General features: G+C 40.2%; 3 protein-coding genes across 4 annotated transcripts in view; 1 reads left to right on the top strand and 2 right to left on the bottom strand.

Annotated features, from left to right (window-relative positions):
- The window catches only part of bcam (basal cell adhesion molecule (Lutheran blood group)), a 53,192-nt gene extending 47,232 nt beyond the window's left edge, over nt 1-5,960 (top strand). For both annotated transcript variants that reach the window (XM_040117975.1, XM_040117974.1), the window contains one exon: nt 1,703-5,960. In XM_040117975.1, coding sequence (XP_039973909.1) covers nt 1,703-1,705 — 3 coding nt within the window. In that variant the 3' untranslated portion in view covers nt 1,706-5,960. The remainder of the gene's footprint in view (nt 1-1,702) is intronic.
- An 11,726-nt stretch (nt 5,961-17,686) lies between these two features.
- Nucleotides 17,687-21,052, bottom strand: LOC120784571 (trypsinogen-like protein 3). The gene is made up of 5 exons (XM_040118480.1): nt 20,959-21,052; nt 20,727-20,868; nt 19,589-19,842; nt 18,229-18,365; nt 17,687-18,065 (listed from the first exon to the last, which is right to left on the bottom strand). The coding sequence occupies exons 1-5, from the start codon at nt 20,996-20,998 to the stop codon at nt 17,874-17,876; spliced, it is 765 nt and encodes a 254-aa protein (XP_039974414.1). The 5' UTR covers nt 20,999-21,052; the 3' UTR covers nt 17,687-17,873.
- Nucleotides 21,053-24,148: 3,096 nt separating this feature from the next.
- On the bottom strand, nt 24,149-25,527 carry apoc2 (apolipoprotein C-II). Its single transcript, XM_040118322.1, has 4 exons — nt 25,408-25,527; nt 25,016-25,078; nt 24,772-24,916; nt 24,149-24,681 (listed from the first exon to the last, which is right to left on the bottom strand). The coding sequence occupies exons 1-4, from the start codon at nt 25,472-25,474 to the stop codon at nt 24,591-24,593; spliced, it is 366 nt and encodes a 121-aa protein (XP_039974256.1). The 5' UTR covers nt 25,475-25,527; the 3' UTR covers nt 24,149-24,590.
- Between the last annotated feature and the right edge of the window lie 1,751 nt (nt 25,528-27,278).

Genomic DNA, 27,278 nt, shown 5'->3' with positions numbered 1-27,278 from the left:
GGCTGAAGGGTCATGAGCCTGAATTTTGTTAACAGTGGTTTAGCCGTGAGCTCCAGCTAATGATCATCATAGGGCAAACCAAGAGTTAAGAGTTTAGGATGGCTTACCTTTTTCTGCATTAATAAATGTGACTCATGATGCTACAAGAGTGTTGGACCGTTGTTAAATATTAAGGATGGTGCAGTAGATGAAAATAAAGCCATTCCTGATTTGAATGGGCTTCTCCCATAAAAATAGATTACAATTAGTTACTTTGTTTTTAATTCAGTAACTGTTTTTGGTCAGGCCTGGGAAATGCAGACTCTTATCACAGAAGACAAAAAGAAACTAGTGATTTTCTAAAACCTGTAAACATGTTTGGATTTTACATAGTTGGAAATAAGGTCAACATGGCTGGTTAATGTAGTTAAACAAAGAACATTCAAATTTTTGGAGGTGAACAAGCATTCAATAGCAACTTAAAAGCAGTAGAATAAATCCCAGTATAAATCCTTTTTGGATACATTGAGAATGGTCATGTAGCCATGAACTTACTTACAAAGATTCTTCATAGCAATTGCCATCAGTCTGACATGAACTCAAGCTTTACAAGTCAGCAGAGATATCTTCAGGCACATTAGTCATGCCGACTGAGTGTCTAAAGTCAATTTTAGTTCAAAGAGAGCAGGTTTTGAGGAAGCTGTTCCCACAGCTCAGATGATAGAGGGTGACAGCTGCATGGAGTCATCTCAAAATGTCCTCACAAATGTGAAACATTTCATCATGAAATTTATGGTGGTGGCATATTTGACGTGAATGTGAAAGCCAGTTTAAGTGAGACTTGTTTTATTTGATTTTTGAAACTACTGACAGCAAACTTGGTGACATTTCAGCATTGCAGGAAGATTGCAGACACATTTTGCTTTGCTTTTGAAACGGATATAACAAGAAGATGCAAAAGTCAGTCTGTCCAAATGCTATGAAGTGATGTTTCTTAAAAAAAAATATCACCCTGTAAGTTTGCTTCGAAAAGGCAGCAGCCAAGCCACAGACAGATTTAATTTCTTTCTGAAATAACAGTCTGAAATAACTGAGCAAACTTGACTGGTATTATCTACATTTAACAACAGATTCTTTCCCTTTCAGCTCTCAACTGTAATATAAAATAATATACATCCTGTAAAATATGAAATAAAATAAAACAATAATGTGTTACATGCAGGTTAAGGTCACTTTCCTTTAATTCACCATTCATCATAGTAACATTTCCAAGATGTGCACAGGTGTAAGCATTGGGTTGGTTGACACTAGTTCATATTTCACATCCAGACAAAATACGTTACATCTCCTGACTGTATGTGTTAAACGAGGAAAACAAAGCGTAAACAAACAGCAACTTTGACCACTTACAGTGTAATAAAACGTGGATATAACTTATTTTAATGGTTCTGTAATTATTCTGATGATGCTGTAATCTAAATGCAAAAGTTTACGTACAGTTAATTAGCACTTGACAAGCTGTTGAATAATATGTTCTGAATGAATATGTAGAGGGAAAATGTATTAATGAAATGAGGAGTATTTTTCATTCAGTTTGCTTTGGGGGATATTTTTAACAAGTTGTTAAAAAGACAAATATTGTACAGTCATAAATACAGTATTTCTTATCATTATAAGCAGAAATTAATGATTCGTTATTTTTGTCTCCCCCCCCCCCCCACAGTGATGAACAGAGTCGAGGCAAGCAACCGACTCAGAGATGAAGGGAAGGAGGACAAGTGTTATGAAGACAACAGGGCTAATTTTTATTTACTACACTAGAGGAGCACTGAGGGGAACAGCAAGAGGTGGAGCATGGAAATGGGTTTGTTTTGGGCACATCGGGAGGCACAGCATGTTTGGCACTGGTTATGCTTATTTTATAACTGTTGGGGGGAGTCCCCCTCCCCCCCTTTTTTTTTTTTTTCAAAGATTGAATCACTTCAACCCCATTCAACTCCATCCATCTGTGCTCTTAGAGGTTAAAACCATACATGCGCAAAATCATAATGTGACTCTTATTATCATGGCTTCTTTTGATTTGAACTCCTTATCCACCAATCAGATCTTTGGTTGACTCCACTGCAGAGTAGAGCTGGACAGTGAGGCATGGCTAACACAATCCAAACGCAGTGGAAGAATCTTTCTTTTCTGCCCCAAGTGAAACACAAAATGCCATTAAGCCACTGTGGATTTCAAGGGGTGTGTGTGTGCATGCAAGTGTAACACTGAAAATCTATCCTGTCTTTTAGTCTGCACTTAAATTCTCTGCTCTCCGCTGGGTATATTGGGCAAAATTATCAAAGGCTGTCAGTCTATATTATTCACCTCAGTAACAGGTGATGATTTATGCTCACAACATTTTATCCCTTAGCACACTGTTTGGCACACATGGCTGTTACATTTCTGCTCAAAGAAGCGTTGTGTTTGCTTTATTGCTGTTTGTTTAATTGCATTTTTGCTACCTGTGAATGTTTTATTTTTATTTTTTCACTATCCCCAATTGGCTTTCAGTTGAAGCAGCTAAGGCATTTAATAACGCCAATCCTTTCTCTAAAATTGTTTGCTTTTTCCTATACAGCCAAAGGGCCACCAAACAAGCAAGATGTTACGTTGTACAAATTTGTTCTTGCTGTTTCCAGTATACCTGTATATTATGTTATAGCACCAATTGTTCTCGTTTTCCTGTGCTCTCCTGTTTTCTCTGTAAATTTAAACACTGATTACCCCGTCTATCCAGCAGGAGGTATACCGTTTATGATGTGGAGCTTAGTGACTGTGTTTACTGAGCTGCTGGCCTGGGACCGTAATTGCCATCATTTCTTACCAAGTCTTTCACAGCCTTTCAGTCCTCTTTCTCAAACCATTCTCACCATCACAGCGTGCAGTGGTTCCACTCAGAAAAGCCCAGTTATCATCAATTGATGGGATTTGGTGAAATGGTCAACAGTCTCAAACTGTTGCCTCCTGTGTTGTTTTCCCATGACAGCAAAACAGAACTTTCAGGGGCTACGGTGAAGCAGTCACAGATTCACCTGTTAGGAGAAATCACTGGCACAGGTTAGCTCTAGTTTAATACAAGCTGGGAAGGGAAGGGAAGGTATGGGAGGGATCGGGATTATTGCTGGAGTATGTAATGTACCTTTTATTTTTACCATTGAAAGACTTTTTGAGTGTCACAACAGGAGTATTTCTGTGTTTAGGTTTGCAATAGTGGCATTGCCGTTTATCCCCTACACTGTCGGCAGGCCAGAGAGGTTTTATAGCGGGTTGACGTGCCCTTTTACTTTGTTGTACACTGGAACCAATGGCCTTGATTTTTAAAAAAGGTCACCTCAAACCACTATCTTCGCCCACAAGGCTGATTTCGATTTTTCAGTGACTGTCTACTGGTCTTGCCATATTGACCGTTAGCAGGCCTGTGATGGCAGGCGAAGCTGGACAGGTGATCTGGGAGCATCATTTTTTGATTTTAATGTTTAATATAAAAACATGTTGTGGTATACAAGTTGGTTTTTTTTAGAAACGGGATTCTTAATTGTAAAACTACTGAGTTTTCATCTTCCAATGATTTTCCACTTGCTGAGAGAAGAGAGAATTTTTTTTAAATTTAGGATTCATTTTTATGAGATATTCTCGGTCTCAATGCTTTAATTCTCTCTCTGTACTGTATACTGTATATTTTGTGTTACTCTGTTGTGACCTATGTGGTGTGTTGATGTATCTTTTTATTTTGTTCCAGCTGTGTAGAATTTCTAATGAAAAAAAAAAAAAACTCAAGAAAACCAATCACACCTCTATACTCTGTCTGTTTTTTTTCCAATCCTTGCAACAGCCAATTTACAAAAATGCTGTTTTTGAATGTCCTTTGCGATATCACTGTTATTTTTTCTGCTATTTGTATGCTTTTTAAGATAAACAAAGTTGCATTGGAACCAAAAAATGTGCCTGGCCATGTGATAAGGCAGCTGAAACACTCAACATTAAACATCATCTCTAAAATTATAATACACTTGACCAGAGTCTTATCAGAAATCAGATTGCTTTTCATGTAATTCATCCCTGTATGTCTTTTCTTACACTTCTTAACTGGTGACATCTAAATTGATTCCCAGCTTGCACAAAGTTTAATCTCTTTGATATAAACTGCGTTATGTAAATTTCCCCTCACACTGATTGATCCCATGATTTGTTGTGACAGAACAGAAAAATTGAGGAAGCTCATGTTTTGCATTGATAACTGCTTAAAGAATGGGCTCACTGCCGACTTCATGAGGCAGCAATCTCTCTGCTCACTTTCATGTTTAGAAATGAGTTAAAATGAAGCCATCAATCATCAGAAAATTGCTGTGCAGCTTTGTGCATATATCAGTAACACTTAGTAGAATAGCTTTTATCTATAGCTTCTATAATCATAATTGGCTATTTAAGAATGAATATATCAAAACCAAACACTAATGAAGAAATGGGATGAAAATTCCTATAAAAATATAAAATATGCCGTTTCATTCTCAGCATCCCCTCCCTTTAACAGTGTGCTCTAACCTTGTACCACTTTTTGACTATTGCCCAACACGATGCCTCATATAGGCGCTCTTGTTACGGGCCTATCAGAGCAATTGTCCTGACACACACGCCCTGCTCGCCAGGTTTTTCCATTAGGAAATTAGAAGTGTCTCATCAATGTGACCTGGAGAAATCGATATGTGCTCAGAATACAAAGCAGCAAAGAGAGTAGTGTAAGAGTATGGGTGGATAGAGGGAATTTATGGAGAACATAAACAGATAACAGTGTCAGCGTCATCTCCTGCCGATGTGATGGAGGGGAGGATACATGTCAGCATCTTCGGGGGCTTCACACTGTAAAACCTGCAATGAAACCTTTCGAACGTTTGCTGTTTGAGATACTTTTCAACATCGGATAGGGCCACACATTGTACTGTATACTATTAGTTCAAAAAGTAATCACATTACTAATTACTCGACAGCAATAGTAATTAGTTACATTATTCATTAGCTTTGTTGGTAAGTCTAATGTGTAGAAATAGAAAAGGACACATTGTGGTTTTACATGTAGCCAGCTCTTTTGGAGGTACTGATTGTCAATTATCAACAGATTGCTTAGCTCTGGTGATCGCACACTAAAAAAAAAAACTCCCGTCCTCACAGTCAAACTGCAGGGTGGATAGTGGATAACTTAGCAACCCGGCTAACCATAATTAAAAAATACGACAGCTTTGACTGACCAGGCGTCGCCTTTCTCCTCTTTCGGTAGAGGCTAGCTGCTACCCTGATCCTCTGGTCCCTGCAGACCAGTCTCTCCACTGAACGCACAGTGGGACCAAACTGATATAAATCCTCCATTAAATTCCCAGTAAGGCAGCAAGTGTAAGTGTAGGACAGTAGATGTGGAGAAGATTCATTAAGTAAGTGAAGTGACTCAGTAATGTTATATACACAGCTAACTAAAGTTTGCTTACAGCAGCCACTGTAAGATACTGGTCGCAACAGACCACATATGCCTCCAGCATCAAAACCCCAAAGTTTACTGAACAGAGAAAAGGTGTCTTTTATGTTTTCACCTGTGACTGTTTGTTGGTTTGCTTGTTTACTTGTCAGTCGGTTTACGCAAAAAGTACCCAACCAATTTGAACCAATTTGGCGGATCCAGAAACTCTTATCGATTTCCTTAACATTGCGAGATAGGGCATTTTTAGCCTTGGCAGTGGTATGCGCTCTACTGAGTGCCATTCTAATGGCTTATGAATTCAGCTCTTCATTTGAAAAGAATTGGATGATTGTGTTATTTCCTCTTTTGAAAGTTACAAAGTCTCACTTTATGGACATGCTTTCTGTTATGTTGGTAAATTTGATGAATAAATGTATTAAATTTAATCATAAGCACAGTAAAACTTGGCTTTAAGGGGATGATATGGATTAAGAGTATTACGAATAAACGTGTTTGTGTATCTTGCTGTTTGTGTGTGTGTGTGTGAGAGATGCTCTCATTTTTTGTTTTACAAAGAATGAGAGGATCAGTGCTTTTCAGTCTTGCTAACAATGAAGGGGATTACTGTCAATCCTCCCAGTGTCCTTCCCTTCCTCCCTCCTCCTTCCCTCTACTCACTGTGAGTTTCCCTGCTGCCTCCACTGGGTTTAGTTACAGTAGCTTTAAACTGATTTAGCCATTTAGTGTCAGTCTATTGAGGGATGACAGCCGCTGTCTGTCCCCTCTGCCTCCTCGTCCCGGATCTGATGGCTACTCAGTAGCACTTGGCTCAGGTACAGCTCAATATACACACACACAGATATAGACACACTGCTCTTTATGCAGCGCTGCTAAAATGGATCCAGGTTGAACAAGGCTCTGGTGACAGCCTCATCGATAATATCTGCTTTCTCATCCTGCATAACCAGCAGGACACTTAGAGTTTGCACACATGACCCCAAGAGCAATGAGGAGGAGCACTGTCTGTGGCAAAGGGAGGAAGGGAAGGAGGAAAAGAACTGATAGAATTTTAAAAGGTGGAGAGGAAAAAGGGGAAACGCTATATGGAATAAACTGAAAATTGATTTAAAGGCAGGATGAGGAGGAGATGATGTAGTAGAACGGGCTACTGTCAGGATGAGGGGAAATGGAAGTAGTGATTGGTGACCAGAGGACGAAACAGAAGATGACTTGTTAAGATGTCATAAATCTACATTGGCTCTGGGGGTTAAACAAATACGGCCTCTAAAGAAATAAAAGCGGGAGATCAAGGGAGGGAGGAAGGAAAGGAGGAAGAAGGGAGATAAGAGACTGAAGGTGTGTAGCAGAGAGGTCGACAGAGATAAAGCATGAATGGGTGCTTGTGTGATAAATGTGTGTATCTCCCTCAGTCCTAGGTTTAATATCCTGTGGGGCCTGCATGTGTTTGCTGTTTGGCTGCGATTATGAGGGACAGAACAGAGAAATGGTACCTGTGTAGTCAGTGTGTGTGTCTGTGTGTACGTACTACTTGTCTAAGCTCACATTTATTCGGTTTATTTCTGATATCTATCTCACAGCATGGAAGATTTGTTCCATTGATTGTATCTGTGAGCGTGCTATTAAGCTGAGTGGCAGCCAATCCCCCGCTGCCCGAGCTTCAGCAAGTGTGTGAGTGTGTGTCACTCAGGAGGGGCAGGCCACCTGTGGGATGTTTGGCTATTAAGACGCAGCTGGGTGTGTTTTAATTTTAATTGGTTAGGCTACTTTGCGTTGTGTCTGAGGGAATTAGACGGAAATACAACAGAGGGAGATGGAATTTCCAGCAGGGTTTATGAGCTAAAGAGTCTTTAAAAGACAATAAATACAGAGCACTGATGCGTAGAAGCAAAAAATGTAATAGAGGTCAGAGCTGTGTCTAAGCGCTTTGCTCCCTCCGAGTTCATCCAAGTTAATGGAATGATGTGGTATGTGAATCAATTTGCAAGGGTCAAAGGTCACTTGAATTTTACATGACAGGCTGCAGTCAACTTCAAGATTCAGTTAAACCATTAAAAAAACAAGGTCAGGACTATTTTTAACCAGAACCATTTCAACACTTTGTCCAAAATACACCCTTCAGCTCTACTGGGGATGTAACTTTGCCTTTGGGAATCAATCTCATTATTTGTAAATTTCTAGTTATCACTGATGGGTGGCCAAATGTAGACAAAGTCAGTTTTAGTCAACAAGTCTGTGGCAGTTGAGCGGAGGGTGACATTGACAAGACTATACAGATCTAAAACATCAGTGGTAACTAGGTTTTGGTGTACATACTTCACCCTGCTTTCACAAACTGAAGTAGCAGTAAAAGCAGGTAGGAAATAAGAAAAACTCAAAGGTAAAACATCATCATAAATAATCCTCGGATACCCACAAACATTCTCATATCTGTTGATTTTTTTTGGTTTATTTTACTTAGTTAAACATGAATTAAAAGCCACCACAAAAGCAACAGCTAAAAACTTGTTTTCAAATCTTGCATATTTCTATATGATAAAATAAATGTGACTGAATAATTTACAATCAAGGTTAAAGTTAAGAAAAAATACCCTTAGTGATAGATTAACGATACTTCAACACTCAAAAACTAATCCAATCTGCGCATCTAACCCAGCCACTTCTTACAAAGTGAGAAGCAGACTGTCGATTGACACTTCGCTAAGCCCCGCCCCTTTTTTGTAGGCCGCTGCTAGTCCCTCAAGATGTCGCCGCTAGCATGGCGCCCACGCTGTCACTACCTGCACACCCTGAAGAAATATTATCCAATTTTGGGGGAAATGAAAAATCCATTTTAGAGAGAAGCAGACAGAAGGGTCTAGAGTATGCATTTGAGGGATATATCCAGGATGTCAAACTGACTCAGAAGCAAAAATCCATACAAAAGTTAAAGATAGAGTCTAAAGCCTACAGGTCACAATGTAAAAGTGAACCACCACATCATCTGGCAACTGAGACAGAAGACTATGAAGTTACACAGCAACGCTGTTCCTGTAAAGCTGGGTTGGTTTGCTGTATAAGATCATTAAAAAGCGAAAACAGCTTGTGTTTACATTCAGGATACCTTCAGTAGCAAGCATACCGTTGAAGTGCTAGTTAATGATGGATGTGTTCTGTACTCTGCTAATGTTAGCTCCACAGGGTTTTGCCCCCATCTGATCGGACCTACTTTGATCGGTATCACTGTTACACGTTCCCCGGGCACAACGTCTCGGCGCAACGTTTAACCATGACTAGCTGTAAATCCACAAAACTCGCCTGAAAATGGCAAAAACACGGAAAAAAAAAAAAATTGCATTAGAGTCTATGAAGCACAGCCCGTAAAGTTGTCGGACTCTGGTTGGAGCCGGCTGATGCCACGTTATGATTAGCCAGTCGGTGTTTAATCGGCTGGGACTTAATGACGGGTCAATTACATCAACCTCGCAATGTCTCGCGACATCAACTCTGTGTTGTCTATACTCATACTCATACGTTTGTCTTTGCACATGATCACACACCATTCTACGTTTTATTCTAAGTACTGCCAAAGGCAAAAAAGCACCCCTGGGCCCGGTAAAGAGAGAGAGGGAGAGAGGGTGTGAGGATCGTAGATGAAAGTCAATGTTAAAAGGAGAGGAAAGAAGGAGAAGGGCCCGGAGGAGCTGAAGAGCAGCTGTTGAGTGTTGCTCCTCTGAGAACTTCTTACATGCTACAAGCTCCTCCCTTTGGCTAATATTTCAGCACAGCAGCTGTCTGGAAGATAAGACACACACACTTACACACTTTTTGGTGTTGATTCACACTCAAGAAAACGCCGTATCCCCACATCAGCGCACACCGAAACTAAAGTTACGCACACTCCTAACTCTTGTCTTGCGTGTGCGTTAAACCAAAGTTCCCAAAATGGCGTACATACCTAGAAGCAAGCTGAGTCGTGGAGCGTAATGAAAGGGTAGCACATTCTTTGCACTTGGCCTTGTTGCCCAACTCTCACTGTAGAATATACACCTTAAAAAACACACCACACATGGCTGAGGCCAAACACACACACACACAAAAGCCAAGAAAAACAGTGGTTACATTTACATCATTGACCAGTGCGGCAGCTTATATCGCTCCTTAGCTCTCCCCTCTCTCCCTTCTTTTGATTTCCATCACACGTGCATGTGCGCACACGCGCGGGAGAAAAGTATTTTTTCCCGCGTGTGTTGTAACGGTATTAGCAGTGACAGTGAGAGCGACTTAGGGCATCCCAAGAGTACACTGGATAATTACTGTCATATGCTCCACTGACTTACTAATGGAGCTTTGCCATTATATCCCATCCTGTCCTCCTTTTTTCTCTTACTCGTGTCTCTCCTGCTGTCGGAATAAACAGAATCTCATGTGTGGATCACTTGTTTTTGATAAAAGAGGGAGAAATTATTTAGAGCAAGATGGATAGTCTTTGCGTTCTTTTTTTCCTCATTTATACCCTCTTTTCTATTTTCAATCTCCCCTATTCATGTCAGCTTCTATTCATACACTCCTGTGACCTTCCCTACTTCCTTCACCTTAATGGAAAATACTATGAGCTATCTAGTGATGAGAGAGTCCTGCTTATTACAAAGCCAGAGGGGCCTTATCAAGTTGCTCTGTGCAGTAATAGAAAACGCGACACAGCGTTCAGTCGCTGACAGCTGCCGTGGCAACAGGTCTACCTGTTTCGAGGTTTCCCTTCTCCCGCATCGCCTCTTTGTGCAAGTAAGGAACCCTGGTATTTCTGCATCGTTATCAGCTTATCAGACCAGTCCACTTTATTTCATTTCGTGTGTAACGTCACACACACACACACACAAGATAAAGAAAAGTCACCATGTGAGTTAGTGTAGAAAAGATATATATAAAATCTAAAAAATATTGATTCAGTCCACATCCAGCTCATAAAAGATTTTTCATTTGCTGGTTAAGGCCTCAGGGGAATGGGTCTTTCAAAGTAGAAATCCTTTGCTGCACAGGAAATGATGCGTTTTACTCTCGTGGCAACAGCAGCAACAGCAGTTTGTTTAAAATAAACAGAAGAAGGAGTTGGCCCATAGCAGTGATAGCCATTGTGGCTGCACAGTCGCAGATACAGAAAATCCACAGAAAAAAATAATACCGAACATGTATAAAACACAAATGACCTTTACGTAAGGTTCAAATAAATGTCATTCAGCCTCAGATGATGATGTCTGAAAAGAAATTTAGGTGTTAAAAGTTTTAGAGCTGAATCTGTCGGAACCAGTAGAAAAAAGGTTTTAGTTGCTCAAATGCTTGATGTGCTTTCTCTCTACTTATTTCACTCCCTTATTAGTCAATGTTACACCATAATAAGCTTTTTTCAGTTTCTTTTCAACTGCAAGAAGCAGCCAACTCCACATTAATCTGTTCAGGATGTTTATTTTTGTTTGACATACATCTTTTGACTGTAGTTTTCCTATATTAGGGCAGATGACTGGATTTCTTTTTAGGAGAACTAAGTAATAACAATAGTTAGAATATCAATCGAAAACTTAGATACCTCCCCAGTTTAAATAGGTGAATAGGTGTGAGATGCTTTGCAGCTGCTCAACTTCTATCATTGTATGTTACTTTAAATGATTTACTCCTGAAACCCTCAGACTTTCATTCCCTTACTTGCACTGACAAGTTAAGTCTAGTCTTGGAATCTAATTACATTTCTCAGGAATAACAACAAGCTTCTGACATTAAAACCTAAAATATCTCATACTTTTAAAGGAGGATATGTTATTGGTTTTTTGAAGTATCAATTACTTAGTGCACAGGTTGTCTCCTGTGTAGTTAAGATGTGTAATTTAATAGTCATTTGGCCATTTTTTTTCTTTCAAGAATAACAGGCTTACATTGCCTCCCAGGTGTGAAAAGAGAAACTTTCCAAATGGTGCATTATTTAGGTTTCACAGGCATGAAGCAGGAAAACTCAACAGGACGGCAGAGATGAAACAAACTGTGATCGGCCGGCCGTTCACCTTTTGTTAACTCTCAGAAAAGTAACAGTGTCTGCGGCATTTTCACTATTTTGTGGATGACATCTTTCTGCAGGCAGGGAGTTTCCAGGTTCGCAGTGATATATGAGTCGACTTCTCTCTGCTGTGCGACGGACCTATCAACGAGTCCCGGCTCAGCTCAGGGGAGTTCGTCAGGCTTACACGGTGTTAGCGATGGGACATCTCTGTCTCTGCTTGGGGTTGTGCGTGTGCCGGATTGTGTGGAAGAGATAACATTAACGTTTCATATCGCCTGTTTGCTGAGGTGAGCAGCTGTTAACGGCATTACACACCGTGTACCTGTATCTGTTGATCATTGGATGTTATTTTTCTGTCTCCCTGAAGTAAAGTGTGCCCCCCAAGTAAAGCTTTCTTACTGCATTCTTCACACACTCACATTTTCTCAGACACATGCTTACTCGCAGGAAACAACATGTTCTGGTATGTAGCAGGAGTGTTAAGCAATCCTTAGGGACTACAGGCCTTTCAGAAAAAGTAAGATACATTGGGAAAATGACGAAGTAAGAGGGAGGGCTGTAGCAGTGTGTATCCATGGCGACGGCACCAGTCCATGGTGTTTTTAGAGAAGTGTGTGATGATTGCAAGGGAAGGCAAATGGGTTCCCTGTGGGGTTTACCTCTTCGTAGCTGTGCCCCCTTTTTGAGAAAACCATTACTGAAAATGCATGTGTGTCTGTGATTGAGTGAGTGAGTGAGTGTGTGTGTGTGTGTGTGTGTGTGGGGGGGGGGGGGCATTTTGAGTGTGTGTGTTTGATCTTCTTCAACACAACGCCATCAATACTAATGCATTATCAGAGTGCACATGTGTGTGACCTCCTCCTTCCATGTTTGATACATCCAAACATTTCAAGATCAGTCGATGCACTTCCATTACTGTATGTGTGTAATTGTAGCCCTACGCACACACAAAAACACCAATATTGCTGCTTATTGCTTACTTTGTTCTCTCTGTCCCCTCTGAATAGAAAGTGGAAGAGTTTTTGTGGCACTAAACCACATTCAATTCCAGGCTCAGAGCCATGATTCGCACTTCTATAACAAAAAAAAGGGTGTGGATTGAAAACATAAACTCAAAGGTATGAGAGGGATTTTTTAAATTTCGTTGGTCACCCTCCACCTTGGAAGAATCAGGTTTTCCCGGCAGGATGATTTTGATTATTTTAGGAAAGGTTGGTCGTCATTTATTGCTTTTCTGGAACAAATCCATACCAATATTAATGATAATTCTCACTCTCTGTCAGATCAATCTTAGCGGGACTAGAGTGGCTCTCTGGGCAGGGTTGTGTTTTTTTTCTCTTTAGTGTTTGCCTGTGTTGTGGGTTTGTATACTCTTAATACTCTCAATTAACATGATGAATGTTAATTAGGGATTCTTGTGAATTTGTTTGTATTTGGTTCTGTTGCACTGGATTTACCTTTATAGAAAGTTATTAACATAGATCTTCAATAAAAATACATATAAAAACACATATTCACAAATATATGTTACTGTAATCAATAGTGAAGCTATAGCACATACAGTGTTCCCATTGTTGTTTTGACCCACCATATGTATGCACTCATGGCACTGCAGTGCACATTATAGCACCATTTACTAAACAGCTTTTCCACCAAAGTGCACATTCTCATTTAAATTCACAGCAATTTCCAATATGAATGCATAATGCCACCCCCACCTCTAGCTTTCTCTGTCTCTCAAACACGCACACACACACAGAGGTTTTGTGTGTCAGGGTTGGATTGTGCAGCAGGCGCGAGCGGACTCATTGCTCTGCTGTAATGCTAACAATGATGGAGGGAGTGGGAGAAAAGCAGAGGAAGGCAAAGTGAGGGATGGTGTGTGTGCCCGTGTGTGGGTTGGACTCAGATAGCCACAATATTCATTATCTCATCAGCTTCCACATTATCACCTTCCACACACAGACACACGCACACACACACACACACTCCTAAACACATGTATTAACAAAACATAATTTTAATCACTTATTCACTCACTCGCCGCCTCTCAGACACATCCCCCACCTTTACACACACCGCATCCCACACATAGATGCACAAACACACACACACTGCTGCCTCTCAGTGTGCTCTTGTAGCTATTAAGGTAGTATCATTAAAGCTCTTCAAACTAATTTTCTCCCCATATGAGCCACAGGTCTCAATGGGACGACGGGGAGAGTTCCAGCATGATTGGCTTGGACTGTACTATGCTCAATGAGCCATTAGCCTAGCAAACAGAAACTCACACACGCACACACACACCGCACTGTATATATACACACAGACACACACATTGCCCAGGCTTGTGCTAATGTAAGTCAGCTTCCCATATTCATCTACATCTTTGTTTAAAGACCTGTCACTTATAAGGAAGAACAAGTGTATGATGGAGGGATGAATGTGAGAGTTTATGGTGGGGTGTGCACTTTCTACTCTTTTTGTGAAGGTGCATATGAGTGCGTGTTCGTCACTTGTCCTCTCTCATGAGCCAGGTGCCAAGGGGGAATGCTGGGAATGTAGGCCGCTGATGAGCGATAGTGACAGTTTGCGGGAGAAACAGAGCAATGGAGGGAGATGGAAGGAGAGAGGGAGATGCCTTCGTCTACTCTACAGATACTGCACCAACCACTGATAAGCACTGTCATACCCCAGGAAAAAGATTTCCCCCCTACGGATCATCTTTCATTTTAATTCCCTCATTAATCAGTTTATGCCACTGATGGTGTTTGGGCAATTGAGGATGATATTTGTTTTCAGTGTGGGCCGGGCATGCATGCCTGAGTTATGAAAGCCAGATGAGGCAGGAGGAGAAAGGGAGGATATTCAGAAAGTGGGGAATAATTTACAGTATCTTAAAAACAGGGAGTGAGGTAGGAAGGAGAGGAGCGGTGGTCAACCATTAATAAATGTAAGCATAACATAGCGGACTGAGCTGAGAGTAAGGATTCCACAGTCTCTCAGTCAGGTATCCATAATATGTGTGCATGTTTGTCTGAAGGGTGGAAACAACAAAAGTGGAAACAGAAACAGAGACGTAGACAACCGCTCTGCTGGAGTCAGACCCGTGTCAAGAATTTATTTCAGGGCATACAAACCCCTCTCATCACAAAGATCATCTTATCTTTACAACCTCTGACTGTGTTGGTCTATTAGATGCTGAGTGGGAGCTTAGGCAGGTGCATCTGACCTCAGCAGGCCAAAAAACAAGGTGTCACTTTGTAGCAATCTGTGTTTCAATAGAGGGCACACAACTTTTCAATACAGCAACCAAGTTGAGTCATTCTTATAAGGTAAGCGTTTTTGTCTTTCCTTTTTTTAGATATATGTTTTTCCAGGGTGCTGTAGATTGTAATTTCCCCTGAACCAGTTAATAAACCCTTTTAAAAGTACTTATAAGATTGAATGATAGCTGACAGCGGGGCGCCAGGGACGGCAGCGTTGGTCGGTTATTTGACCTTTTCGCTCCAGAATGAAATATCTCAACAACCACTGGAAGGACTGACATGAAATTTTGTACGAACATGGATGGTCCCCGGACGATGAAGCGCACTGAGTTTGAGTACCCCCTGATTTTTCCTCTAGCGCCACTATAGCAGTGACATTTATGGTTTTGAGCAGAATGTCTCAACAATCGTTGGATGGCCTGCCATGACATTAGGTAGCGATATCCGAGGTGTTTGACAATTCAATTTGTCCAGTATCTTGGTTTATGAACAAATACATGCAAAACTAATGGCATTTCCATCCGCAGCTGGTAAACATTTTACCTGCTAAACATCAACATGTTAGCATGCTGACATTAGCATTTAGCTAAAAGCACCACAGCGCCACAGTACTGACTCTCACAGAGCTGCTAATGTGGCTGTAGACTCTTCAGGACACTTAAAACTTTGAAGCTTTATTCACCAGGCAACACCTTCCTACTGTATATCCCTGTTTAACTTTATTAAATAGCTTTCACTCACTTCATTTGCAGAGGGAATGAAAGGTTGAATTCCAGCTATAAATTACAAAGAAAAAAAAATGGACCTGATATTTGCAGAAGCACATAAGATGACTAACTTGAATTCTCAGAGAATTAAATGGTGGAAATTATTAGGGGAGATGCTTTATATCCCCCAAAGCAGACTGGCAAGCGAGGAACCACACCATCTTCAGAGGGATGTAGACCACATACTACAAGCCATAACAAGCTGCATATCATTTGGGAATCAGTAAACGAAGAGACCCCTAAGTATTTGGGGAGAAATCCCACAGGATTTCAGGCTTGTTGTACTAAGGTATCTTGCCTGAGGGAATAAGTGAAGTGTCTATTGTATCTATAACAAAAGCTAACAATTACTGACACAGTAGCTAATACATGAAATTGGTTTCAGTCAAATCCCCCAGAATCGTAAACAATGGCTGTCCAATTTAAAAGAGAAAACAAATGCAAACATCACATCCAATAAACCACACCAATTAATATCACACCGCTTTAAAATGACATCCCAGTTACCAAAGTGAGCCCCTCAGTTTGCCTTCTGTCTCCCGCTCAGCTGGGAGAATAAAGGGGAGAGGGGCGAGGGGACAGGAGCGAAATGCTGAGGACAGATGGCGGAGTGGCCCCTGTGTTCATCTGTGATTATGGACACAGCTGTCAGTCACTTTGCATGTAAGTGCGTCTGTGTGTGCACATGTGTGTGTTTGATTTTGTGTATTGTATGCGGTGTCTGTGCTTTTTTTTTTTTTGTGCGTGCGGGTCTAACTCCCCCATGTGTTCCCCAGTTCCTTTGTACTCAAAGTGTCTCGGTAATATTGCATTAGAGCCAGGTGTTTATTACTGGAACATATTTTTTTGCGGACACGTGGATGCCATGGCAGAGCTAAGATCTCAGATCAGAGTTCGCACACAACCATGAAAAGAATGTCAGATTTTTATCACCTGTCCACACTGCCATAAGCAAATGGTTTCTCTGCCTCTCTCTCTCTTTCTTCTCTTATTGGGACTTTCGCTCCATGTGTTTCTTTATAATTGGGCTTTACTCCCATCTAGCGGCGCATCACATTATTGCTGTTCATATTTGGTCATGGCAATATTTGCATGGTGCAGAACCTCATTACCAGGCTCATTCTGTTTGACTTAATTTGATTTCATTGTTATGAATTTAATCAGAAACTAATAAACAGAAAGTCAATGTTTCATTCCAGAACAACATTTCTATTACTTGCAAAATTGCAATCATCCTTTTTTAAATATGAAAGTCGGCTTGCAGTTACTGACAATATTATCTACCTTGATTCATTTTAAGTTTCATATTATTAAACCTGAATTAATTTATCTTTTTGGCCACTTGGAGGCAGCAGAACAAACTTTGAATACAACACTGACAGACAGGGAAATTGTTAGAAATCAGTTGCTTACTTACAAATCAAACAAATGGAGCGACATTAGCATTAATTTGGAGCAACGTTAGCATTAATTTGGAGCAGTGTTTCTGGCCACCTCACAAATGTCAGTCAGATTTTTACCCTGCCTTAGCTCTGAAGGAAATATCTGGCTCTTTTGCAGCTAAATGCTCCACTTTGTCCACCAACTAGTCGCTAACTTTGTCAGTTATTTGGTGCAGGGCAGGCAGTTTGCAGTGGGTTTATCAAAACACGAAAGATGCGAGTTTGTGAAAACAAACCAATGAGTCAAAGGATGCTAAAACGCTCCATTGAGCTGAGCGGTACCTCAGAATTGGATGAATATTCTCCGGGGGTCCTTATGATGAGCGACCCCTTTCACATTACGCATAGTCATCTGATTCACTGTTAATATAAAAATATTGATTAGAGCAGCATTTTGGATATTGTCCTCAAGGAACTGACAGTCACAAGATTTAGCGGTTCTGGTGCTCAGCATGTGGACCGATATTTCCTGTCTTGTGTAATTCAATGTCACTTTCACATACACAGCAGCAAGTGTGGAGTTAGGATCTAGTGTGAAAAAAATCAGAGCACATTGGCAGCAGCTATTAGCCAGGGTTGGAAACGGCAAATGCAGAAAGAGGAGGAATCACAGAGTAAAGGCTGTAGTAAAATCCATCAATAAAACAGTGTTGCAACACATTTTATTTTATTTTATTTTAGCTGAGCATCGACTCTATGTCAGTTATTGTTATCTAGAGTAAAACTTCCACTAAGTGTAATACTGTGTCTTGCTTAATTGACTGAAAGAGCAACCCATAAACTATACGTTCAGCCACTAAACCAGGCCTGAAAAGTGGCCGGGAGCCAAGTTAATAATAATGTTTACATTTAATCTGTGAATAAATGTGTCTCTGTGGTGCCTCATGTCATCATCCTTGGAGTGGTTTCAGTTGGCAGAATGGAAGCATAACGGTCCATTACATTGTTGATCCAGTTATTGTACTTGCACAGCTTGGTGTAGACAGTGGGGTGAGCTGGGTTGCTGCAGCCATTTCTGAACCATTGCACACCCTGCAGCTGGCCATCGCACACCATCACACTGCCACCATTATTCTGGAGAGAGGGGAGAGAATAAGATACTCTGTTTTGGTTGTTTATGGAAAATGCACGCAACTTAATGAGTGTAAATTCTTTGATGGGCGGGGGGGTTAGGAAAGAGACACACCAGATTAAGCTGCACAGATCTACAGTCTCTCTGGGTTGTGTCCATACTCACCAAGCAGTTATCTGTGTTTACTTGACCAGCGCAGACCATGCCCAGGCTCCAGAACAGGAACTCCGGGAATGTGTTCATACAAGTCTGGTCATCCACAACAGGCACAGTTATACACTTGAGACGTTGAGGAGGCTCATCTGTTTTGGAGAGGATGAAGGTGGGTTGCTGCTCGATCAAACTAAGTTCCTCAAATCATAAAGGTATCTCATCTGAATTTATAACACGAGTACAATTTAGTAGCTGTGATATATTCAATACCATCATTCATCGATCTGCCACTCAATCTTTGACAAAAGCTTCCTTCCTTCCCTTCAGCAGGTCTACGGATTCATTCTCATTTTTATGCATTGCATCTACTTGCACCGGAGCATAAGGTCTAAATCTTGAGTAAATACTGTTTTCAAGGCCTTCCCCTTTTAATTAGTCTTGATCACTGACTTGGCATTTTGATAGCACATTAGAAAGTCCTCTGATTAAAGAAAGTCATTTCTAGCTCTTATTAGTATAGAATGTTCATGCCTTGTTAGGGCTTCAGTGACCAGAATATTGATGAGCAGCTTAATAAGTACATGCCCACCCGCTGACCAGAATCCAACATTTCCCAGAGTCATAGTGAAAACACAAAAGTAAGAGTGCTACCTTTTTGTATCTCTCCAGATGAAGCCTAAATTTATGATCAGTGTTGCTAAAGAGGCTGATGCTCTTTGTTCCAAGGATGTCACTCTGGGTGCATATGTTTTGAGCGGGAAATAAGAAGCATGTGCAAACAATAACAATAGCAAGCATTTCAACGAGAAAGTCTGTACACAATTCATTTCAGTAGAACATAAATTAATCTAAAGAGAAAAGTTCCACTCTGAGACAATAAGACTCCAGAAGGTCAGTTTCCCTGGTCAAGAAATAGTCCTGCTCACAATCCCCTGTAAAACCACATTTTTTTGTTTTTGTCATATAAATGAGACAAATGTGATATAACACGTTAATTAGCAAGCTTTAGAAATGCTGGTTGGCATATTTTGTTACCTTTGAATACAGCCAGGCTGGCTGTTTTCCAGTTTTTATGCTAAGCTAATCTAACTGCATGCTGGCGCCACTAAACATGAAGCCCGCATACCATTAAGACTGGAAACAGGAGGAAATCACTAGATCCTCACTCTGCCCAAAGGTAAAAAAAAAAAAAAAATGTCCACCTACTATCACTTCTAAGGCTCACTAATTAACACGTAATATCTTGTTTATTTAATCAGTACTTCCTGAAAGTTACACAAGCTATTTTGTTGAGAAAGATTTGTTTACAATAGAAACTCCAGGGGCCTTTAGCCGATACTCACAGGAAAGCTGGAGTTAAAACCTCACTTACATTGGTTTGGGATGGTGGAGCCCCAGCCACTGACGTAGCAGGTCTCTCCAGGCTGTGGACAGCGACTGGGCAGAGGGATGGGCTGGACGTACTGGTTGAAGTGGGCTGGCCTGGCCAGACGGACCATCATGAGGCTGTGCAGGGGCGAGCGGTAAGGGCTGTGACGGATCACGTCAGCGACAGGAACGTGCTGCTCGGTGCCCTCCTCCGCCGTCACGTCGTGTTCTCCGAGGGATGCAATGGTGCTGTAGGAGCTGCAAAGATGGGGGGAGAGAGGCTCCAATTTATAATATACAGGCGGACCTTTCAGGCCTCACGCAGAAACAGGCCCATGACTAAGGAACAGTAAGCCTTAATCAGACAGGAACAGCAGGTTAATGGATGTTGTTTATTAAGCAGGAACACAAGGGGAATTTGCAGTGGTTCCATCAACACTGACAACCTAAGAACTGCATAATTATAGATCTAAGTACAAAGACACATGCCGTGACTCATTGCTGACACAAGACAGACTATAATGGTATATTTTCTTGACACTATTTATTAAAAATTTATTACAGGATGTGCAGTGCCTCCTGAATCCCTATTGAGAGGGAAACAAATAATACAAAGCATTCTGCTTTTTAATCTCTTCAGGATTGTACAAGACACTGGAGGAGCTGAAGGCTGAAGTTTATGCTGAAAATGCTTCAGCGATGGAATTAAAGGTAAAAAAAACCCAAAAACGCTGGATTTAATAATACACTCTGTGTTGCTATGTAGGCGAAGTTCTTCAATCAGACCTTCTTCAGTTTGCTTCATGTTTGGGTATATGCTGTACACACCAAGATAGTTGAATTTTAAGAAAGGAGAATATATCACGCCCTCCAAGCATGTTTTACTAAGTTCAAATGTGATGTAGCTGCTGATATTTTGGGGAAATTGGATGTACATTAAATGGAACCACAGCTGTTAGGATGAAAACCCTGCTTATCCAAATCAAAAGCAACTTTTTACATTTAATGTTTTGTTTCGAATGACTCTCAAAACTGTGACAGCTAAAAAAAAAAAAAAAAAAACACTATAGGACAAGACATTACAAAGATTTTAATTTAACATCAGCAGCAAGTTTTCATTTAGCATTAACGGTCACTAGTACCTAGGTGTGCACTCAGAGGAGGTTACAATCCACCATTGGTCAATGAGAGCTCCGCTGCAGGATACTCCTCCACCATGCAGATAAACCTGCCAGGGTTTGGAATGAGGCTGGCACACCTTGTAGTCCTCCAGGGGAGACGCTCCTGTAACACAACAATGAGAACAAACAGAACCTAAAAGGCTCTTCTAATATTAATTTTGGTTACTTTAGACACAACATGGTAAATATCTACCTGCAAGCCCCAAAGCAACCATCGGAAGTAGAAGATTCATTCTGTTTATCTGTTGTTTTCTTTGTGTTTTTCGGTAGCTCCAATAATGTGTGATGACCTTTTGATCAGTCTCTCGCTCACTCTCCTCTTTATACCTGCAAACTTATTCGAGGTCAGTGGGCGGAGCAGACTGCTTTATTCAGCTACATTTCCAGCTCAGCCGTAGCCTTTGTAATAACCTTATCAGAGAAAATTTCAGTACTTCCAGGTTCTTTTAGAGGAACACACCGTGGTTTTGTTTATGTTTTTGTGCTTGTCTTTTGGTGAAGTTGATGTTGTTTTCATAGACTGAAGACCAACAAAGCCCTGCGGTGCAGAGCGTCTATAGGCTTAGTGGGCTATATTAAAACCATTTTTAATGGTTAGTCTGTGCTATTTGCACACTGCAATTGACAATGGTGTCATAGATAAATCCACAAAGCTTCTGTAGCACTACGGGAAGTAATAATAGAAAAAGATAAGAGTGGAGATAAGATTTCCACTGCTGGGAACTTCATATTAAGCTAATATTTTACCATTAGTTTAATATTTTACCATGATGCAATTTTAAAAGGCTTGTCTTAAATATCACAAATTGCACAACTAATGATATTTTCTTCCTCTTTGAGTATCTAAAAAAGATGGCTGATAAATACTGACTTTTAAATTATTTCTAAATTCAGGTAGAGGTAACCTTGCAAAGCTGGTTAACATTTCATGAGCTCGATTTTTGTGACAAGATTCATCGCTGAAAGAACAGAGCCTAAGGAACAACTGGTTCACTGGTTAAATGTTTACATAATGGTATACTTAAGGCCACTTTTGACTAAAACGTCGATTTGACCCCAATTGATTTCATTAATGTTGTAAGTATATTTTCTTCCTTACTTGTTTGTTGGTTTTTTTTTTTGCACAAAGAGCAGTTATCTTGTTGGATCCCCATTATCTTCCGCCGTAGAAGTTTGTAATCTTCCTGGGGTCATCACATGAAAAGATGTCCAAATAAAGCATTAATACGTTTGTCAAAGCAAAGCAAAGCAAAACAAGAAAATAAATGCCAAAAGCGTGCCAAACAAGCACAAACAAATGATATCTGTAACAATAAAGTCATGTAGTCTATTTTAGGTGCACCTCCACTGGTTTCTTAAAAGTTGAAACACTTTTTGATTCTCTAGTACAGTTTAGTAATTTGTCCGATTCCATAGAGGCCCTATACATAACTGTATCTAAGAGGTTAGTCACGGGTCAAGGGGTAACTAGTTGTCATTTATCCACATACCAGATGGGATGTGTACGTATGGGTTTGACCAGAGTACTTCAACAGAGCTGAAAAGGATTCAGGTATACCTAAAGATGTACAGTAGCTTTCCTCATGAAAACAAGCAGACTGGAGTGTAATCTGGCTGCATCTGAGAGCTACTACTTTATTACTTTAGTTATAGGTATCAGAAGCGATATGAAAAACAGGGAACAACTCTAGCAGCCTTATTTGGCACTGATTGAAGTTTAGTGAGATCCTTTCTATTAGCAGGGGATCATATCACTGAACGATACTCAAGAGGACTCAACACTAAAGAATTGATTACACTCATGATTACTTCAACTGACAAAAGTAGAACATTTCCTACTGATAGCAATGTCTTTTCCCATTTTCTTAAAAATATTGTCAATATGCATTGACCAGGACAGATATTAATTAAGTGTTCTCATTGATTTAAATGTAGACATGGTTAAAGTCATTTGCGGTAGTTCTTATTGACCCAGCCATACACAGTTTGTAATTTAACTGCTAATACAGGTACATTATTTAGGTCAACAATTTGTGAAAATAGAAAAGAGGAGTGGACCAAGGCCACCTGGCAACACCCTACAATGAAAACTGCCAGAATCAGAGAAGTAGCCATTGTAGAAAACTTCTGTCTACAGCTTCTGTTAGACAGATAACTTCTAATCAGAGAGAGAGAGGCAAAGGTGTAAAGCAACCAGCAAATTATGACTGAGCACATGAAACTGATGTTATTTCCACTAAAATGGAGATACACCACTTAAGAAACCCCTGTTTAATATATGACAAAGAGAAGAGAAAAAATACCTAGCAGCAATTTTATGTAGTCTGCCATCCATATATTATCTGTTCCGGCAGAAATATCTTCAGGGAGTGATGACAACAAACTTCCGAGCTTTTTAACATCAACTATGACAAAACTGTGTGAAAATTGTTTGTCTTCCATAATTATCTCAGCACAAGTCAAACTAGATTTTAATTTTTCTCAGTTTTGTCAATAATCAGTCACACTCACGGGGTCCAGGTGCCACAAAAGCCCACCCTTATAGCACATGTAGCACATGTTGGCCTCAACACCACTGGGTGTACTGTATACACTCAGGCCAGGTCAGTCAGTCAGTCAGTTTTCCTTCTCTCTCACAGAATAATGTAGAGAATTTTTTTTTTTTTTTTTTTTCTGTTTTGCAGCAGTTGCAGATGCCCACAGATTAGATCAAATTAGGGACAAAGTTAGATCTGATTACAGTTGTCATCTGAGAGAAAACATTTGAGATATTTCCTGATAGCAAATATGTTTTTCTGTATGAGCAGAAGTACGTGTAGAAGTGGTCGCAGTACTAACAATAGAAGTATTAGAATACCGTAGTCCTTAGAATACACACAAATGTGTGGCTCTCTAGTACAGTATACATCAAGCAAATTTATCTCTTTTGTTTGTGGTGGTTGTAGCTTCAGAAGAGGCCACATGTTGTAGATTTATGCATTAATTAAAAATCACAACACTCTTGCATCACTGCTTGTCAGAATCCACAAAACAAACTCCACAGTCTCTGTTGTTTATTCATCTGTCGGTTTCTCTGCGTTCGTATATTACATGTTGTTTCTTTTCATCCATTATTAATTGCAACAGAGGCCTCTGTTCTGACGCTGCCTCAGCTGATAAAAGTCTGGCGCCTCATTGTAGATTCATACAGACGTAAACACATGGTCCATCAGTGAGATAAAAGGAAACACAGCTCTTACACAAACAGGCTGGGGAAATATGCACAATTTACTGTATCAAACACTAAACTAAATTTATCAACCATAAACACTAGTTGTTTTTTTTAATCAATATTTTAATTCAAGATAAGACACAAATATTGAACTTTATTCAGAGGTGGAATGGATTTAACTTTGAGGAAACAAAAACACCAGTAGGTGGCAATAGATCATTACATTATCTGCATTTTTTTCTTGCTCTGTTATTTTGTTATTCTGAGACCCATGGAGAAATTTGTTGGTTCATGAGAAGACACCATGTGCTCCTTTTTCTTGTGCTTGCGAAGTTGTTCTGTCCAGTTTCCTCTGTGCAAGCTGGTCGGTGTTTTTTCAAATGATTACTGTCCTCACTGGCTGGATGTCATCATTTAACACCAGTATAGTGGCCCGAGAAAGTACCGCAAAGAGCACGTTATTTCTAAAGATGCTGTTTGAGGTTTTGATGCTTGGGTGAGGTGAGATGCGTCAAAGTTCAGAATGTCAAATGGCGTTTTAGCCTTTTGGATGGAGCTTTAAAGTTTTTTACACCGTCAAAAGGTCACTCTCGTCACAAAAAATCCGTTTTTGTTTATTGCTGGTTGTAAAAAATGTGGTAAAGCTGGTCATGAAATATGCCAGCGTAGGTTTTTATAGCTTTTGAAGTATCAGCGTAAAGATTCCTGCAAACAACACAGAGAGAGAAGAGTTTAAATATAAATACACACTTTTTTTTATACCGCATCAATGAATCTGGAGTTCGAATCTCTTACATTGCCTTCTCCTCCAGCTTCAGGCCCCTGATGCTGTTCATGTAGTCAGTGGCAGAGCTGAGAGTACTATCATATAAGGACCTAATCTTGGTCAGATTCCCCTGCTCCTCCTCGGCCTGCCTCGGAATACGGAAGGTTTCAGCACCTGAAAAAAAAAAAAAAACAGGTCAGAAGGGGTATCGCATTTTTATCAGGAAAGCAGGATATACTTTTCCATCATTTTATAATCTGAGAATACACTTACTGAGAGCAAGGAGTGCAACAAGCACAGTAATGACAAGCAGCTTATCCATAGTGTCCCTCCTATCTGTGAGGAGAGAGAATGAGGAGACATTTAAAGCCTACCTCTTTTTATCCACTAGGGTGAGATGTTGTCATTGTTTTCCTCACTCGTGTAGTCGACACTTTTGTGCTGATATTATTTTGTCTTTGTATGAAGAGTCTGTTCTGATCCCTTTACTCATCTGGCATGATAACAGAACCCTTTCCTACTTTCAGTTCTGTTAAACGTACAGCGTATGTCAGAAAATATTCATTCTCTTTGAGCTCACCTTATAACTGGCACTACATTTGTGCATTTTAAGACTTTTACACTCTGTCCCATTCAGTAAATTAAGTAAAAGTGTCAGTACTCACTGTATTCCTCCCCAGAAATGACTGTGATGAAGAAAACAGAGTATGACGCACCGCTCACCCAACCCATTTATATAGGAGAGTAAATGTGTTGACTTGTCGCTCCCAGAGCCAAAGGGCACTCTGTGGGAGATAAACCCATGCTGTTGTCTGGTGTGTGTTTGTGGGAATGTGTGTCACATTGTGTCTTGATAAAACAAACATCGTGACTATCTACGTAAACACGAGCATTGTGAATAAAGCATCAAAAGGGGCTCTATACAACATAGAGGAGCAAACTAGGAATTCAGTCGGATTTGATTTTAAAGGCAGAGAGGCTGAGGGGCGGCATCATGTTGGTACGCTTCTCACTAATTCTAAGCTAATTTTGGATACACCACAATGAATTATTTTCCATGGATTAAGTTTGTAGTTCATTAATGGAGCCCGCTCATTCACCTTGCCCAGTTAACAACCTCCATAAGGAGGTACCTGGTACTTGCATAACGGAGGTGATGCATTCATGACATATTGGAATAGTCCTAAGTTCAATTAAGATGGTCCATAGTCTGGAGTGTGTTAAACACGTCATCCAGGCTAATTCTGGTTATGAAATATTCGGGCCAGCTGGACTATAGTTATCGTGCTGCAGTTAAAAGACAGCTCTTTTTTATGGACTCTTTTTTGGGGGACTTTTGGGGACAAAGAGAACCTCTTCCGCCCTCCCTGTAAAATATTGCAGAACTGCCTCTTCTTATCACTGTGGTTTTAGTCAGGAACGGAGGTACAACTGTTTTACCACAGGATCTGCTGGCAAAGAAAGAACAAAATGTTGTTTTTCTCCTTCATGGGATTTGATGTCAAATGAAACAGGGAGTCCAAAGTGCAGACCTTTTGATTTTGATCATTTTCTTATGTTTGTGGTGTGCAGATATGACAATAATAACATTACTGTTAATATAAGTAATCAGCAATGTGTTTTAGATCCTATCCAAAGTAATAGAGTTTATTTTTTCCTTTTTTAAAAAAAATGTGTGTTATTTAGCCTTGAGGTTTTGTTTGTATATTGATGGTAAATATTTTGTCTGTAGTTAATAAGCGTCACTGTTTTTGTTTTTGGTTTTTGGTTTGTTTTGGGGTTTTTTGGCTTTCCGTGGCGGAGCATTTGTACACAATCTTGTGTCTTTTCTCCGGAATGGAAACGCGTTCCCAAGAGCCCCGAGTAAACATCCTAGCCAATCATGTGATCCAGCGTCACGTGTCATGTTGCTTGTGACCCGAGAACTCGGGTCAGTCTGAGGGCAGCAGTGGGCAGCGGTAGGATTCAAACAGTCAGAGAGCTTGCGGTTTTGATTAAATCCAGCTGATTTAGTGCTGTGATGACTCTCGGCTTGGTTGTCGCTGTAGCTAAAGGCGATCATTAAATGGTGTATGAAATGAGGCAGAAATTTAAAAAAGTTGCGAACCCTGCTGCTGCTGCACAACATGCCATCATTGAAAATGATCTCAGAGCTGGCCCACTGGGAAGATCTATTAACACTAAATAAAAGAAATGCGTCAGTGAGTTGTGTTTCATTGAGATCACTGTAACAGAATTGAGAAGCACTGTCATCCCAAATAAATAATACCTCTGGAGGAATAATCCATGTGTTGTTTTTTTTTGTTTTTTTTGTTTGAAGTCGAAGTTTGTTTGTTTGGTTTTTTTTTTTTTACTTTGGTCAGTGAGACACATTAATGATTTTAGAATAGGATATACACAGACTGAGCCTGAGTTCCAAGAGTTCTGTTCAGAGCAAAGATGATTAAATATATTTGTTAAAAATATGAGACAGCTTCATGTTTTAGTATTAGTGTCTGTGTTTACTAATGGAATGATTTTTGTCATCGCTGATAGT

Source organism: Xiphias gladius, chromosome 22 (assembly GCF_016859285.1).
Source record: "Xiphias gladius isolate SHS-SW01 ecotype Sanya breed wild chromosome 22, ASM1685928v1, whole genome shotgun sequence".
NCBI classification, from domain to species: domain Eukaryota; kingdom Metazoa; phylum Chordata; class Actinopteri; order Istiophoriformes; family Xiphiidae; genus Xiphias; species Xiphias gladius.
The sequence above is the reverse complement of the archived record's forward strand: the minus strand, read 5'-3'. Positions and strand labels throughout refer to the sequence as shown.